Below are 17,215 nucleotides of genomic sequence, written 5' to 3' on the forward strand. Positions count from 1 at the left end.
TGCTTATCTTATCCATCAACAGAGGAGCTGCACAGTGGCAAACACTTTGGGAGTCACAGAATTGACAGCCATTTCAAGGAAAATCTATTGTGAGCTATGTGCTAGTAGTAAAATTACAATAAAAGGGTTTTATGTTTCTTGATTTTTAGCCAGCTTTTAATAGTTATTTTTGATAAATATGTATTACAGAGTGGAATTGTGGTGCAGACACACTGGAATCCCTTCCCCTTCATTTCTCCTTCCTGTTGGAATTTGGAGTATGCAAGTTCATGTGCCTAGCATGTTTCTCAAACTGCCAGTGTCAGGCCCTGTACTACAATGTGCCATGTGGGATCTGGCTCTCTTAACCACCAGGCTACAGGGCTGGCCCACGAATCATTTTAATTAAGGCATCTTGTAAACTTTTTCTACATGTTGTTTGATATTAGTATTTGTACACTTATTACTTCAAATACTCCATTAGAAAGAACAGTTCTTGCTCTTGCTTCCAGCCTGGTATAAAAGGTCTGGATGCCCCTTGCTTCTCCTGCTTATCTTATCCATCAACAGAGGAGCTGCACAGTGGCAAACACTTTGGGAGTCACAGAATTGACAGCCATTTCAAGGAAAATCTATTGTGAGCTATGTGCTAGTAGTAAAATTACAATAAAAGGGTTTTATGTTTCTTGATTTTTAGCCAGCTTTTAATAGTTATTTTTGATAAATATGTATTACAGAGTGGAATATAATATAATTAGAACAATACTCTCTGGGATCATGTGCCTATATATAAATCAAGAGGAAGAAATGGGGATTAAGACCACTGGCCTCGGTCTCTGCTGGAAGAAATGGGATGTATGTCAACTCAGACATAAGCAGTCAGATGTCCCCAGTTTCTGAGTAACTGAGTCCCAGGATGTTTGAAGGCGAGGAGAACAGGAGTGAATGCTGCTATATATTAAATTCTATACAGCCTTCATCTGTATAGAAGACTTTTAACACATGTATCTTGAGGAAATGCAGAAATATAAAAAAACTGTTCATATAGGTAAAAAGCTGAAGAATACTAATCTTTGCAGAAATCATAGGAATAGAGTCCATATTCACTTACTGAGGAATGACACAGTACATTTGGACATTTTAATTTTTATGTATTATTCATCATTATGCAAATAGCTAATATATGATTATTTATGAGTAGAAACTCATATTAGAAACTATCTCCATTGTAAAGCACAGTTCTCCAGAGCACTTGGAAGTTGGAGTCCCAATTTCAACACAAACAAAAAGAAGTATCTGTTTTTTTTTTTAATTATAGCAGATTAGGAATTATAATAAAACAGAGCAAAACTGAACATCAGAATATACAAAAAATTAAAATCTGACTCTAATAATGATAGCGATAAATGCCAGATATTATGGGAAGAAGATAGCAAGGAAGGAGGCCCACTGTTGGTCATACGGTCTGGTCTTCCTGATCTTTAGGGATCTGAGTAATTGCTATATCCTTCAAGTAAACACTTACATTCTATCCTGTCCTAAGCCCCACATCCACCTTTTTAAATTAATGTCAGTGGACGAAGACACTGCTTTGGGTGATTCTTTGAAAAATTAAAATTCACTAGGGAAGGACTATGTAATTAACAACTGCTCTTATCTAAAGTAGATCAGTGTGTCATATCTTCTCTAATACATAGCTAGTTGAGAAAAGCCCTCTCCTGGAATGAGAAGCAGAACACCACACATCCATGGTGGGTAGAAAGGAAAGAGAAAGTTGAACATCAAGGATCAGCCTGAGAACACTGCTCTGGAGGGAAAATTTCAAGACATTAAGTGCCAGGGATGTGCGGTGGGGGGACTGCCAGTAATGACCGCTGATGATCCAGTGTGAGGTGTAAGAGGTCAGAGTCACCTTTGCTTCAGATACAGGACAAGCTTAGAGTGGCAGCCATTGATCTTGCACCACTGAGAGTTCACAGCCAACTCAGCAGAACTTAACCCAAGAGAAGACAAGATATCTGGCTCCCAATTGCACATGGAGAAATTCTTTGATTTCATGAACTGCACATCTCTCCCACCACACACATCCCAAAGACTTGTAGACTGTGTCTTCAAACTGGAGTACACAGACTGTGTAGTACATGGAGTTACTGAGGCATATACAAACATGGAGAGAGAATCATTTTTCCAGATCCACAGTTTTATTTTTCTGTAAAATTGATTGCTAGAGGATAGACCTATAGTTAGGGCATCTTGCTGGTTCTCTTTAACAAATTCTATAACCCACTTTACAAAATAAAGGCACACCTCTCAATTCATCTAATCTATGTCTCCTTATCAGGGTATAAAAACTTGAAGTCTCCAATCAAAGGGACAAAGCAAAATATTGGTATAAGCAAAGCCCCTTTCAATTGGACTCCTCACCATAATGACCCATTGTAGGTTTTCAGAATTTTCTCTGTGTCATGCATTTTTCTTTAAGAATGAAATTCAGAGGCCAGAAGATGGAGTAGCAGTTATATTGCTGGACTACCACTTGGGCAGCTGTGGTTCAAGTCCCAGACCCAGTGACTTGAAACTCATACCAAGTGCAGGTGCATATATAACCAAGATCCCAGGAAGGAGAATGGAGAAGAAATTGCGATGTGGCCTTCCCCCCTTGGGAGGGGGTGTAATTTCTCACTTTTCCTCTTACTATCACTATCTTTCTCCTGTGAGCAAATACACCCTAAGGCAAAAACCTCTTAAAAAAAAAAAAAGAGTGAATTTCAGTATTAGAAGTAGGGTTGTGGGAAGAGGGTGGGAAATAGGAGGACAGTGAGAGGAAGAAAATCAGAGAGACAAAGAAGCAAAATATTTAAGGGATATCAAAATGGAAAATTACCTGTCGATGATAATATGTATGGTAATATCTTTAACTGAACTGATATGCAGTGTATTCATGCTGGTAAATTCATTTTACAAGCTGTAATGATGTACAGTGATTGAATGTATTAAATAAATGCAAAAAAATGAAAAAGAAGATGTGGAGTATTTTGGCCCTTTGGGTGTACTATATTCAGATTGTTTGTAGAGGTGGGGGCAGAAGGGTGTGATGGTACTACATGTCCTACCTTAGCACTGAGACTGACAGGTACTTCACCAAAAGAAAGGTTTCCCATGGTTTTAGTCTCTGGTGGCTAATGCATTTTATTCTGTTATATACTTCAGTTTTGAAAGCAGCATCCTTCAACAAAAACTTACTAATTATCACTACTTTTTTTTCTGGAGAGTTTTTTTTTCTACTATAGGGTTTGTGCGCTCACCAGAAAGACAGAGAGAGACAGAAAACGAGAAATCATCCCTCCCCCCAGGGGGGATGGCCATACCACAATCCCTTCTTCTCCATTCTCCTCTCGGGATCTTGGGCACGCATGAACACACAGCATGAGTTTAAGTCACTGGGTCCCGGACTCGTACTGTGGTCGACTACATGGGAGTCCAGCAACGCAGCCAGTATGCCATCTGCTGGTCCCATTACTTTTAAATTTGTAAGACAAGGGTTCAATTAGTATTTTTTAAATGGAAGTGTGCCAATTTTATTTTCATGACATGTAAATACTCCAAAAAAGAAGACTTTAGATAGAGCTTTTGAAAAATAGACCAAGAGTGAATGTGTAGATTTTATCTTTTCATGTATGGGAGATGAAATACAGAACCACTGAAAGTTTGCATGTGCTAACATGATAACTCTTGTAGCTGCTTGTTATTGAATATATTGCACATTCCCGGCACCATACTATAGAGCCTTATCCATTAGCTTTATAAATCCCCAAACCACCCTATAAGGTTGTTACTATGGTATTAAACTTATTTTACAAATGAAGAACAGTGGGCACAGAGTTAAATAACAAATGGTAGAAGATGGGACTCAAACCCAGGTTGTCAGATTCTAGAGCCTAATATTATTTTTTTACTGGGTTGCATAAGTTAGGGCATATTTTAATTGTGTCCTAATACACACTTGCCATTGCAGAACATATGTTCTGAGCCGTCTTTGTAGTGTAGTGAAGTGCTGTGCATTGGAAACTAGGACACACATGGCCAACCATGGTTCAAATTCTGTCCCCTAAAGCTTGAAAAACATGCCACCTACATGTGTGTGCATCCCCCAAATCCTGACAAGATGGAGAAATTAAGGAAAAAGAGATTGGGTGTGGCCATACTCCATTGATGAGTTCTTTTTCTCTCTCTCACCTTCTGACACTAATTTTTAAAAGGAAAAAAAAAATCAGACACATTCATACTAATGGATCAATGGTGTTTGAACCTAACTTATCGTATTAAGTTTGGCCTACTCCATACCAAACATCTTTCCCAGAGAAGTAAAAGTAACTCAGGGATAGAAGCTGATTCTGCACATTCACGCTTATTGCTTCATTTCCCCTCCCGTCTCTATTAAGAATTGGATCATTACTACAGTGAAATTGCATAGAGGCTTGCTCTGCACATATTGATGCACAGCAGTGAATCACCATGAGGCACTTCCACTGTGCTCACTCCGTGTTCCTTTCCAAAAAATAAGTAGTTTAGGGCTGCCTCAGGCCATGCTCATTTAAATTAGAAAATGGACATTCCCTCAGATCTGAACTAGGAAAAAAAAATTGTGTCCCCATTGAACTTGCCATTTGCTTCAGCGCAATTAGACATATTGATCTAGACGTCTGCTTAATGTAAACAATTAGCTTTGCTTTGTTGTTGGCCCACACAGACGTAATTTTAATGGATATCAACATCTTAATAAATTGAAATCAAATGAGTTTTGATTATGAGGAAAGTCTAGATAGTCATCTCGAGTGAAAAATATTTTAAATGGGAAGTGCTACTGTTCATGATAGAAATTTGCTAATTGTCTTTCTGTGGCAAATATAATAGCAATAATAGACACTTATAGTTATATTATATGGTGCATAAGCATTAGGAAATCTGATTTTAAAATAATAATTTACCATTAAATCTTTTTAAAAGTTATTAATATCCTTTGTGTTGGGAAATATCAATGCTACTCTAAGTGTGTCAGCATTTATTAATGCTTTGAAGATGAAAAAAGCATTCATGGGCCAAGCAAGCTCTTTCAAAATCCTGTCTTTAAAAGGAAAAAAAGTCTTTTTCTACTTTTTAAATTTGACTTCATAAACAGCTTTTAAAAGATTTCACAATAAATTTATCATGAAAATAACATCCATGTTATCATTAATACTAATAGCAATAAATGGGCTTTTAATTTGTGATCCCATCATCTTATAAAAAGCAACTTCTTGTAATTCATAAAATAGTCTCCAGTTTTCAGGTGTAAGCATGTCCTCCATAGGAAAAAAATGTGTGGGATCCAAAATCTTTATGGTTCTGTAGACTTTTTCTACAAATAAGGTGAGAAAGAAAATATATATAACCACTTTCTGTGATGCTTTGGTTTTAGTTTGGGCAGGGCAAGGATGAGATGGGTTACTTTTGGTCTTAACTTGCTGAGCCAACTACTTCACATTCCCACCTCATTTTGAATGCATATGTAAATAGCTCATACTTGCTATTGTAAGATAGATGACAATCAATCAGTAATCAGGGATAAAAATTCTCGGTCTATTTCTTAGTGTACAACTATCATGCTATATTGCTGGTTGAACTCCTCAATATCTTTAAAGTAAAGAGATTTGTCTTATTTCTAACTTTACATAGTACTGGAAAATGACACAAAAATGCTCATCCAGTAAGCAGGAGTTTAACACACAGTTACACTACAACTACCACCATGACCATGGACCATAAACTTATAGTCTATGTTTAAATCAAAGTTTTTCTGTCCCATCTCTATTGCTTTGTAATAATGAAGTAAGTTGGATTGAGGGGAGCAGTAGTAAAGTCAATTCTCTTTATGTCTGTAAAGATGAGAGCTAATCTCCTTGCCAATGTAATTTCATTTTTTGCTATTTATCTTATAAATGTACCCTGAATGTATTCATTCATTGAACAATTACTGGTGACATACTAGGTAAGAAGCAAAGTTCTAGGAAATGAGTATACAAAGATAAAGGCTACAATTCTGTTATTGTCTTCAAAAAAGTTAAGTATATTTATGGAGGAATATATAGGGCTCAGAACATAGAAATGCTATTTAAATGAGATTGGACATCAAAGAAAGGATTTTCCAAGTCGGTGAGGCTCGCAATAAAGATTTAAAGCTGAAAGCCAGTCCTGTGGAATAGTGGTAAAAGCAGTTGGATCTCACTTGGCTAACCATGGTTTGAGTCCTGTCCAGGCAGCTTGATAAATGTACAAAGCACATGCACAGGCATGCCTACTCAAAATCCTAATAAGACAGAGAAATGGAGGAGAAAGGATTGAGGTGACACATCCTTACTAAAGGTTGCTTTGTCTCTCTCTCTGTTGTGTGCATCACTCTGGCAATTAAAAAAAATACCGGTAACAACAAAAGACTTAAAGTTGAAAAAAGAGTTACCTAGAAAAAAAGAAGCATAATGTGGATATTTAAGATAAATGGGCTAATATGTGAAAAAGATGCAAAGTATGGAAAATGAAAAGAACTTTGGTCTTAGCATGGTAATAGTGGGCAAAGGAGGACATAATGCTTGGAAGTAAGAATGAAATTAGGAACATTATGATTGTGAAAGATATTGTCATGTGAATGAGTTACTCTAGATAGCACCAGTCATTAAATAATATTCAAAGAGGGGGTCAGCAGGTGGCATAGTGGTTATGGCTCTGGACTCCAACATGGATTATTGTGGTTCAAGGGCCAGATCTGGTGTCTTAAAAATCACACTGGGTGGGGACCAGCTGTTAGCGTAATGGCTATGTTGCTGAACTCCCATGTAGTCGACCGTGGTTTGCGTCCCGGACCTGGTGGCTTGAAACTCACGCCGGGCGCGTGTGCGTGCGTGCCCAAGATCCCAAGAGGAGAATGGAGGAGAAGGGATTGCGGCGTGATTTCTCGCTTTCTCTCTTTCTGTCTCTCTCTGGCTTTCTGGCGAGCACACGCGCCCTATAGCAAAAAAATCTCTCAGAAAAACAAAACAAAACAAAACAAAAAATCACACTGGGTGCATGTACATGTGTGCCCCAAAATCTCAGGAGGATAACAGAGGAGAAAGGGCTGAGGTGTGGCCATCTCCCTTGTGTATATGTGTGTGTATGTGTGTGTGTGTGTGGGGGGGTGATTTCTCACTTTCTCTCTCACTGTTTCTCTCTGATGAGTGTGCATACCCTATGGAGAAAACATTTTAATAATAATAATAATAATAGGAAAATCTAAAAGTGCAAACTGAGAATTGACTAAGCAGATAAGAAGGAAACTAGAAAGTAATGGCTCTCCAAGGAAATCAGTGGAGGAGAATTTTGAAAATTCAGTAAGAAGTTTAATTAGATAAATACTGCAAATATTCATTGACCTGAGAAGCTATCTGGTCACCTTAATTACACTCAATAATAGAATGATAGTATGAGGATTAGAGTTAACATAGAAAAATGAAAAATAATGATAAGACTGAATGTGGACAATGCATCCCAGAATTTTCACAAGGTGCAAAGACAGGATATGATTTACAATAGAAAATGCCATCTCCAAGGTGCTAGAAATAAATCATCTCGAATATATACAATCCTATGACTCTTACATGTCAAACAATGTTAGGTTTGTCCTAGCACCCTAATTTGTAATTTAGCTGCATAAATTACATTTCACTATAGCCTTCCTATATGTACAAGGAATCTCACTGTGAAATGAGAATGTAGCTCCATCAGCAAGTCATTTGGACTGTACAGCAACTGGCCATCATTTCAAAGGACTTTGTCACCAAGTTGATTAGTAGTTCTGGTCTTACATAAACTCATCCCTTGTTGCCTTTAAGTTTTCAATAGTACTGAAGTCCCGGGAACCAGCAGTTAGCATAATGGCTATGTCGCTGGACTCCCACGTAGTTGACCGCGATTGGCGTCCTGGACCCGGTGGCTTGAAACTCGCACCGGGCGTGTGTGCATGGGTGCCCAAGATCCCGAGAGGAGAATGGAGGAGAAGGGATTGTGGCGTGACCATCCCCCTGGGGGGTGATTTCTCACTTTCTGTCTCTCTGTCTCTCTCTGTCTGTCTGGCCAGTGCACGCGCCCTATAGCAAAAACTTCTCAAAAAAAAAAATAGTACTGAAGTTTGTTAGTGATAACAGGTCTTCTGGACAAATGAGGCTTCTAGAGAGCAATAGAAATTTTGGATAAAAGAGCTCTGTTGAAATCAGTTCAGTTCAGTTGCTTAAATGTGTTTTGCATAGGCACCAAGAAAAAAATTAAAAGCAAAAATGAGAGAAAATAAAATCGCTATTATGTGCTTATTTATTCAATATATTTATTTAATCTTCAGTAGGTTTTATACCAGGCACTGCCTTAGTACTAAGCAAGACAGGTCTTCAATAGATATAGCAATAAAACACAAAAATCTATGACCTCGAGGAGCTTACACTTTAATAAAGTGAGGGAAATCCATAATTAACAAAACAAATAAGTAAAATATATTGTATTTTAGGTGGTGAAAGATCTCTGGGGCAAAAGTTAGCCAGGGAAAGGGTTCCAGAGTTTTTTGTTGTCATCGTTGTTGTTGGAGGGGGAGGATGAAATATGATAGCCAGTGAGGGCCTCCTAAGAAGGTAATATTTCAGTGATGATTTAAAATTATTGACATATTAAGCCATGAAAACACCTGAAGAAGGAGTTTTTGGGCAAAGACAAAAGCAAAATAGATGAGGTGAGTGTTACTATCTTCTTTAAACAGAAAGGAGATCAGTATGGCTATAGAGAGAAGAAAAAAAGGAAATAGTGAGATATGATATCAGATAAGTAAAGGGGGAAGGAGACTCTCATATATCTTGGGTCATTGTATGTATTGTGTTAAAGCAATTTTGATTAGAAAAAAATGGATTCTAGAGTTCTAATGGACTTCTTAAAATCTTAATAATGCATCATTCTATAGTCTATACTTTCTATAGTCTATACATTCTATCAGTCTCTGCTTTCTTTTGAGGGTGCTACTTCTGCAGTCAACTTCCTAGATTGTCTTGATCCCATTACAGAAAATTTTCTTTCACAAAAATTAGAGAAATTGTATCCAGACCCAAGAAATACAAAGGACCCCTAATAGAATCAACCCAAGAAGATCTTCTCCAAAGCACATCATGGCCAGACTGGTCAAATCTACAGACAAAGACAAGGTACTAAAATTGGCAAGAGAGAAATGTCAGGTTACTTATAAAGATTATCCTTTATTTTTTTTCCTTTGGAGAGGTTTTTGTCATAGGGTGCATGCACTCGCCAGAAAGACAGAGAGAGACAGAGAGACAGAAAATGAGAAATCCCCCCCTGGGCGGATGGCCACACCACAATCCCTTCTCTTCCATTCTCCTCTTGGGATATTGGGCACACATGCACATGTGCCCAGTGTGAGTTTAAGCCTCAGGGTCTGGGACTCTAACCGTGGTCGGCTATATGGGAGTTCAGTAACATAGCCATTACGCTAACTGCTGGTCCCCATAAAGGTTATCCTATCAGGCTAAACTCAGACTTCTCATCAGAAACATTGCGAGCAAGGAAAGAATGGGAAAATATATCCAAAGTGTTAAGTGAAAAACAACTTCAACCAAGAATACTATACCCAGCAATATTATCTTTCATTTGGAAAGAAAGAGTAAAAACATTCTCAGATAAACAAGACCTGAAAGAATTTGCTAGTAGCAGACCCACTATTCAAGAAGTTCAAGAAGGCGTAATTGAGAAGGTTTATGTGCTCAACCAAGAAAACTAAAGATACATACAGAAATAAGAGAACAAAAGGCAACCAAAAAAATGACCAATTTAATGTTAGTGACAAGAAATATCAATAACAACGTAGAATATTAACTTCCAGGATTTAAATGGAAAGATTGGTTATTCAACACTGCATATATTCAAGAAGTTCAAGAAGGCGTAATTGAGAAGGTTTATGTGCTCAACCAAGAAAACTAAAGATACATACAGAAATAAGAGAACAAAAGGCAACCAAAAAAATGACCAATTTAATGTTAGTGACAAGAAATATCAATAACAACGTAGAATATTAACTTCCAGGATTTAAATGGAAAGATTGGTTATTCAACACTGCATATTCAACAGAAGAGAGTTTGAACTAAGACTGAACTGGCAAAATAAGAATTTTATGACTTTTGAGTAAAACATTACTGATTTTTATTTTTTACTATGCTTTATTTTCCCAATTTAAACTGTTTACTTTCTTTTGAGTTGTTGATAGGTTCAAAAATAAGTTTAAATATTTTTCTTGTTTGTTTCTTTAAATGGAAACATAAACTTTTCTTCCTTCCTGACCCCTCTGGAATGGGAAAAATTTGGGAATATTCTTATTTTGTGGCAGAAGGTTTATTTGCATAAGTTCAATAATGTGTGTTGCATTGACTCAGAAATTGGAAATACTTATTATTGGACAGGGCTTTGACTGGAAGGTCATCTCTGAAGATTAATCAGAAAACTGGAACTAAGGTGGATCTCAAGTAAGCTAACAGAAGCTCTTAGAAAGATGGCCTGGTATCATAAGTAGTTCTGCCTGTGCCTGGTAGAGAGGATTAGAGAAGATATATGAAAGAACCTATAACATAAAATAACCTGGACTTTTCCAGCCCAGCATTGTAATCAGTAGAGACTGCAAAAGAGCAACCACACCAGATTATTTTGAGAAAGACTTTAAAGGAAGAAAAAGAGACTGATCTTTGCTAGGAGGTGGTATATCACAGAATACTTGGGCAGGGCGTAATTGAGAAGGTTTATGAGTGACTAGTATGCTGGGCATTTGCTTTTCAACAATTTGAGTAAGTACCATGTAAAGATTTTCTCAAAAATATTTAAAACTATACTGTTTCTGTTGTAATAGAGTCACAAACAAAATTATAAGAAATATTTTGAACATAATCTTTAAAATTCAGTATTTGAAATCTCAAAAGTTGTTTATTAATTGTCAAGAACTATGGAGTATGAGTTAAAATTTTTTGATATGTAAAGTAAATGTGGAAAAATGTAGAAATAAATGTTAAAAAATGGAGAAATTGACCATGCACACTTCTGTGGGTATTAAGACAGTTTCAGGAGATACTTTAAAATAAGTCTTCGTGCCATTTAGAAAGGCCAATAGAACACTGAAAATTTCAAAAATAAAATTGTGGAGCTTCAGTACAGAGTAATGACTTGAAATCAGTTTCTGCGCTTTCTTAGCAAAAATTTACTAGGAAAAAGAAGGCTTTAATGTGAGAATTTTTTTAAATCACCCAAGAAATTCACTCATTTGCAACAAAACACTACACTATCAATAATACGATCTTTTCAAGTAGAGTGTGGTTCTTTGATTAAAGAAAGAAGAAACATTAAAGAAAATAAGCTATCTATGGGTCTTCTGCATTTTTTCCCATTCATGTTATTAAGGTCATTTTTAATGGCCTTCTGAAATGGTCTTTTCCACTGGATTTATGTATTATATTGATTGGCAGAAGGTATATAGGCTAATAACAGATATTAGATGCCAGAAATGGGGATAAATTGGTTAAAAGACACAAGTGTGCATGTGAACAAATGGTTGTGGAACTATGTACCACAGTAGAATAGTAATATCAGTTACAAAGTAATATATACTTCCAAAAAACCAATAGAACAAAATTTGGGTGCACACAACATAGCATGATGCTGAATGTTGGACATGGAGAAGGTTCTTATACCCTTGGTTTGCTTATTATACACTACATGTTGTAAAAAATACACCGTACTTCACAAAGATGGAAACAATTATATGTAAATCAGAAATTACAAAAAAGATTAAGGACAGTCAGATTAAAAAGAAACTTTTGGTATCACTAACTCTATGGTAACCACATCAATTAAAAGCAGTGTACAATTGTATCTAGTAGGCAGTCAGGTCTTGGAACCTACATTTTTATTCTAGCCATGCTGTCAACTGGCATTTTTTACTACTTGGAGGTCATAGCTTTCTCATCTGCAAAATAAACACTTTGATGAATAATACTACAACTTTCTAGTTTTCAGAAGAGCTGTAACAGTGGCCATGGCTAGAGCTCATCTTACAAGTTCTGTTCTCAGCAATTTGTTAGGGTTATCTTACTCAGAGATGTCAATTACATAGGATCATACTTCACGTTCTCTCTTGGTTCCCAAAGACGTTATAAACAGATCATAGTTCTCATATTGAATCAGTCAGAACTCAAGGACAGAACCCTCCCCAACCCCCAACCTCCAACCAAACATTTAGAGATGGTACTCAAGTTGAAAATAATTCACTATCATGTCATTAGGGGATGGTTATATCAAAGGCAATAGTTCTTATTATAGCTAAGAAAGCACTTATATCCTGTCAGCCAGTTTCTGTTATTGCTAAAGCATTCCAACATATCATCAGTTCTACCAGCACTATGTAGTTTATGGGTACCCTGAGCATAACCAAAATGGATCAATTAGGTCTTCAGTCCACAAGGCCCAAATGAATAGCCTCTATTTCCCTTCTTTATGAAGAATGCCTCTGTCCTGAGAGGAGAGCCTCTATCAAAGAAATCAACTCAAGCATTCAACAAGTAGAAAAATCAGTGGCTTCATCTTTGTCCTCCCACCCACTCATTAAAAATTTTATTATTCAAATCTCTACAAGCTTAGATCAAGAAATTTGTTTATTTCGGTTCTGATGAAAAGCCCTAACAATGTTATTAGATAACTGTGATGAATTTTAATCTGATGACAGCTTGTGACCCACAAATTACTGTTTAAAATGAAAATGAATTCAAAATGAAACTGGCAAGATAATCACAATATTAAACTTGCAATCTGCTGTGATGAAACACCTATCCAAAGCACTATATTAAATATGAAAATGGTTATTTCTACATAGTACCTTGTACCTGAAATCTGAAAAAGACAGTCCTTCAATACATAGCCTTATTAAATTCAAATTGGTTGAATAACCTTATTTTTATCTTCATTTATTTATTTCTTTGCAGATTAAGAAGTCAAAGTCAAGCTGGATTGTCTTGGCTTTGGTAATACATCCTTTGGCAGAGCTCCAAGTATAATCTAGGGCTACAGACGTCTAGGTTTCCCCTTTGAACAAAATTCTCCTATTTTCCTCATCCCAAATGTCATCCACAATAATTTGTAAGGGTTTCTCACATGCTTAGTTCTAAGTTTTTTTTTTTTAAAAAAAAACTTTTAAGCTATCATTACTCAAAATGTATTAAACATGATCTTTTAATTTTGTCTATATGTTAGTTTTGAAAAATAAATACATTGATATTTTTACTAGATTAGCTAAAATATTAGTAAGCTTGATAATAATTTAGACTTTTTTTGGTAGTAGCTATTTGTATCAGTGTTATCAATAAAGAATAAAATAAATAAATTAACCCAAAATGAATGATTGCATCCCATATCCCAAGCTTTAAAAATTACATGTGGTAATGAAAGAACTCTCTACAGCTGTTTGCAAATAATTTAATGATCAAATCATAGCTATTTTTGGCTTTTCAACCAGAACTATTAAAAACCCTACAATATAATACTATAATTATAACAATTAACATGTATACTTAATTATAGCTTTAATGTTCCTATACATCACTTGCTCAAAAGGAGTCACAATATATTAAAATAGCATTAGTTAGAATAAGAATACTTTACTTCCATTATTGCACAAATTGAAAAAAAAATTACCCTCTGCTTTTAAAAGATACCACAAGGCATTGTAATTTCACAACCATTATTTTTACTCAGTACCCTGAAATATAGTACACGCAGTAAACACTAGTTGAAGGAATGAATGGATATGTGATTCAATGAGTAACAAACTCAGGGGAAATGCTAGTCTTCGGTTGTTACAGGACTACTGCATGGACAACTACTGTCGCAGTAGGGTTTCTAATATCCCTCTGCCATGTTTTATTTTGGCTCATGTGTGTGTGTGTGTGAAATGATAGAGGATTCAATCCAGGAAGTACCTGCATTACAGAGAGGCGATAGGTGCCCAAATCAGGGTTCGTAGTAACATTACAAGAAAAATTCTCAGGTACTTCCTTAAGGTTCGCTACCATGTAAGACTTGATATTGGTACTGGCATCACATCTATTTGTATTTGGGAGCAGTCTCACTTTCGCTGTTGGCTAGACCTCATCCTATCTGTCCTAGAGACAGTTCCTATCCCAGGATGGTCAGCTTCGAAATGGTGTTTGGGTTTGGTCCCTGTCGGAGGACGCTGTCCGTGGTGCTGGACCAGAAAAGAGGCTACTATTTGAAACCCGTCCTTCCTGTTATTGGTTTAGAAAATTCGAGTGACATGAGCAGGGGCCAGAAGAACCTGCAGCAGCATGGTTAATATGAGCCTTGTATTTCGATTTTGGGGGCGGAGATATGGTCTTGGGTTACAGTCAGTGTATCCCTGTGAGCGGTCGCAAAACCAGGAGACCTTACGAATGTAGCCGCTGCAGCAGAAAAGGTTACATCCAGCAGGACGTCTTGTCCCTCTCTACAAACATTAGCAATCAAGTGCATAGCCTAGAAACAGGAGCAGCGAGAGCAGGGAGTCTAGATAGAGAGGAGGGGAATGGGGAAGCAAACCTGTATTCCTATTGCAAATGTTCACTAGTATTCGTACAAGGTAAAGAAAAAACCAAGAGCTGATTTCACAACAGTTCAAGTTTCCGCCTCATTCTTCCAACAGGTGCACGACTCCCTCGCCCCTTCCCTACCTGGTCGTGTCCTGCTTTGCCATTCTAAGACTGTCTTTGGGAGGCATGCCTTTCCTAGAGTCCTTAGGCATGTGCAGTTACCCATTGCATCCACAGCTCCAGCTTTACGCCTGGCAACCCTTACCTGCAGCATGAAGATTAAGAAGCAAGCACAGCACAGGGAAGCCGACAGCCCTCCACATAGTGTTTGCATTGGGAGGTGGAGAGGAAACTCCGCCACGACCCCACTTCAGGCAAAGTGCTATTAGAGAGAGTCACCCGCAAGAGTCTTCTGGTCTCCTGGGTTCTTTCGTTCACAGGTCCACGGCTAGGTTTGCAGAGCAGTCTGTGGCGCCGACAGAAACCAGCACCAGCTTCGCCTCCCTAAGAGGAGGAGAGGAAGACGAGTAGGAGGCGGCGGGTTACGGGTTCAGAAGCTAGGCGGGAGCCAAGCGCTCAAAGACTGCGAAGGCTCTGCTTTCGGGAAGCCCCGCAGCTACGGAGGGGATGTCCGGGTAGACTCCGCGCCAGCCCTATAGTCCTACAGTGCGGTCGGGTGCAGAGAGAGCAGCAGCCCAGACGCGCCGCGGCTACTGAGCATGCTCAGCGCCAGCCCTCACGCGGCACAGGAGTTTCGCATGAAAATTCCACTTCGGGTCTTAGCGGCTGCTTCGAGGGGAGCAGGCACCATTGCAGGGGACCGCTTGGGGCGCTTGGTAGGGGTGGAGAGTCCATCAAAAATCGTGGGATCCGGTAAAGAGTAGGACTAGAAGGCGAATTGGTCAGAGGAGCTAGAGAAGGGAGCTAAAGGAATTGTCAACCACGATACTCTCCCAATCCCCACTCCTCCCCAAATCTCGTTTTTTTTTTTTTTTTTTTCTGCTGGGAATTGGTGTTTGCAGATTGACCAGCTTCCCAGGACTCGCCTACTGAAATGTAGGTGTCCCCCACTGCTGAGGATTCTGGGCCGCTTGGAGAAGCATTCCCAAGGCAGCCTGTTTGGTGTAAGCAGCAACCATGTGTGCGTGGGTGCGTGTGAGTGGGTGTGGGGGGGGTGGGGGGAGGCTCATTCTTTCCTAATAGCGTCCCCCTCTTCGTTTCTCTTTCTACTATCTCCACCTCAATCTCTGTATTTCAACTTTCCCATGGACTAAGATCCTAGGTCTGCGACCATAGTGACAGAAGCAGGGCCATACTTCCGCTTTTAGACTGGTAGAACATATCCACGGATTTGATGCAAAAGAAAGCACCTTTTGGTTTTATGGAAATAATTATCTTTAGCTTGCATTTTGCTCTTTAATGTGAAAGGTAATAGGATCACTTCCCATAAATGAGATTCCCCTGGGCCAGCTCTGTGTCTCTAGGGATGCTACCAAAGTTTGTCTACTTTGGGCTTTGGGGGTGGGGTGGGGGGTGGAGGTCCTTATTAGTTTAGTCGTTACTTACTCCCAGCCTGACTTCTCTCCTTCACTGTCCAAGGACCACTGGTCCTTCTGCTTTTGTGTCTTCTGAATGCTGTTGCCACTTCCCTAATTGCCTCCACCATTCTAGAGCTTCCAAACATTTTAACTCTGGTTTCACTCTCCAAGACAGTCTCTGTCTAACTCCGATTTATAGAGGTCTTTCTCTTCCACAGCATCTGTTTAGCATTGCTTTTTATATTTTGTTCAGGTAGTTCATTAGTCTGTAGTTTGTCTTATAAGACAGAAATTTCTGTAAGAACTTCTGCATTTTCCATTGGATTAAATCAGATAAAGTTATTCTAGCCAAATAGGAGGTGCTAGTAAATGGTCCCTAAATAGAACCCCATAACTCATTCAATGTTTTCCTCCTCCATTTTCTGTGAATTGTGACAGCTAATGGGACATAAGAATATCCACTGAAACTTAGACAAGATCTTGCACAATCTGAAAACCAAGACAGTATCACTTATTTCTTTTATAATTTTATTTGGTCTCCAACTCTGAGAGACAAGGCCAGGAATTGCAGTCCAATAGGTGGGAGGAGAGAATACAATGTAGTTTTAAAACCTGGAGAGGTCTCTGTTGAAAACAGACACACATGCAGCCCACTCTTGACCTTCCCTTACGAGGGAAGCCCCATGAGCTTGTGGCCGATTCCTTTCTGGGCACTTCCATTTCATCCTTCCCAGTCTGAACTGCGACCTCTTACCCTATTCAGGATCCACTTTTCCCCAGTCTCACATACCACACATTCCACAAGAATGACTTATGAACTCTATTACTACTTATCAAGTCTATTACTTATTAAATATGTTTCCCTACCCTCTCCACCCATCATGAAACCTGATCTGTCCAATGGTAGAGACCTTTGACAACTTTATTTACCAATATATCCCAACTGCATACAACAATGAGGTGCTCAAAAAGGAACAAATGCAAACAATTTTTTATTAAGTTCAATATTGACAATTAACC

At 38.2% G+C, this 17,215-nt stretch overlaps 1 protein-coding gene across 1 annotated transcript in view; it reads right to left on the bottom strand.

The window, feature by feature from the left end:
• The window catches only part of LOC102486404 (receptor-type tyrosine-protein phosphatase R-like), a 36,660-nt gene extending 21,302 nt beyond the window's left edge, over positions 1-15,358 (bottom strand). Inside the window, exon 1 of the mRNA XM_006146203.2 lies at positions 14,923-15,358. Within this exon, the coding sequence (XP_006146265.2) occupies positions 14,923-14,980 (58 nt within the window). The 5' untranslated portion in view covers positions 14,981-15,358. The remainder of the gene's footprint in view (positions 1-14,922) is intronic.
• Positions 15,359-17,215: the final 1,857 nt, after the last annotated feature.

Source organism: Tupaia chinensis, unplaced genomic scaffold, assembly GCF_000334495.1.
Source record: "Tupaia chinensis unplaced genomic scaffold, TupChi_1.0 Scaffold000168_1, whole genome shotgun sequence".
Classification (NCBI taxonomy): domain Eukaryota; kingdom Metazoa; phylum Chordata; class Mammalia; order Scandentia; family Tupaiidae; genus Tupaia; species Tupaia belangeri.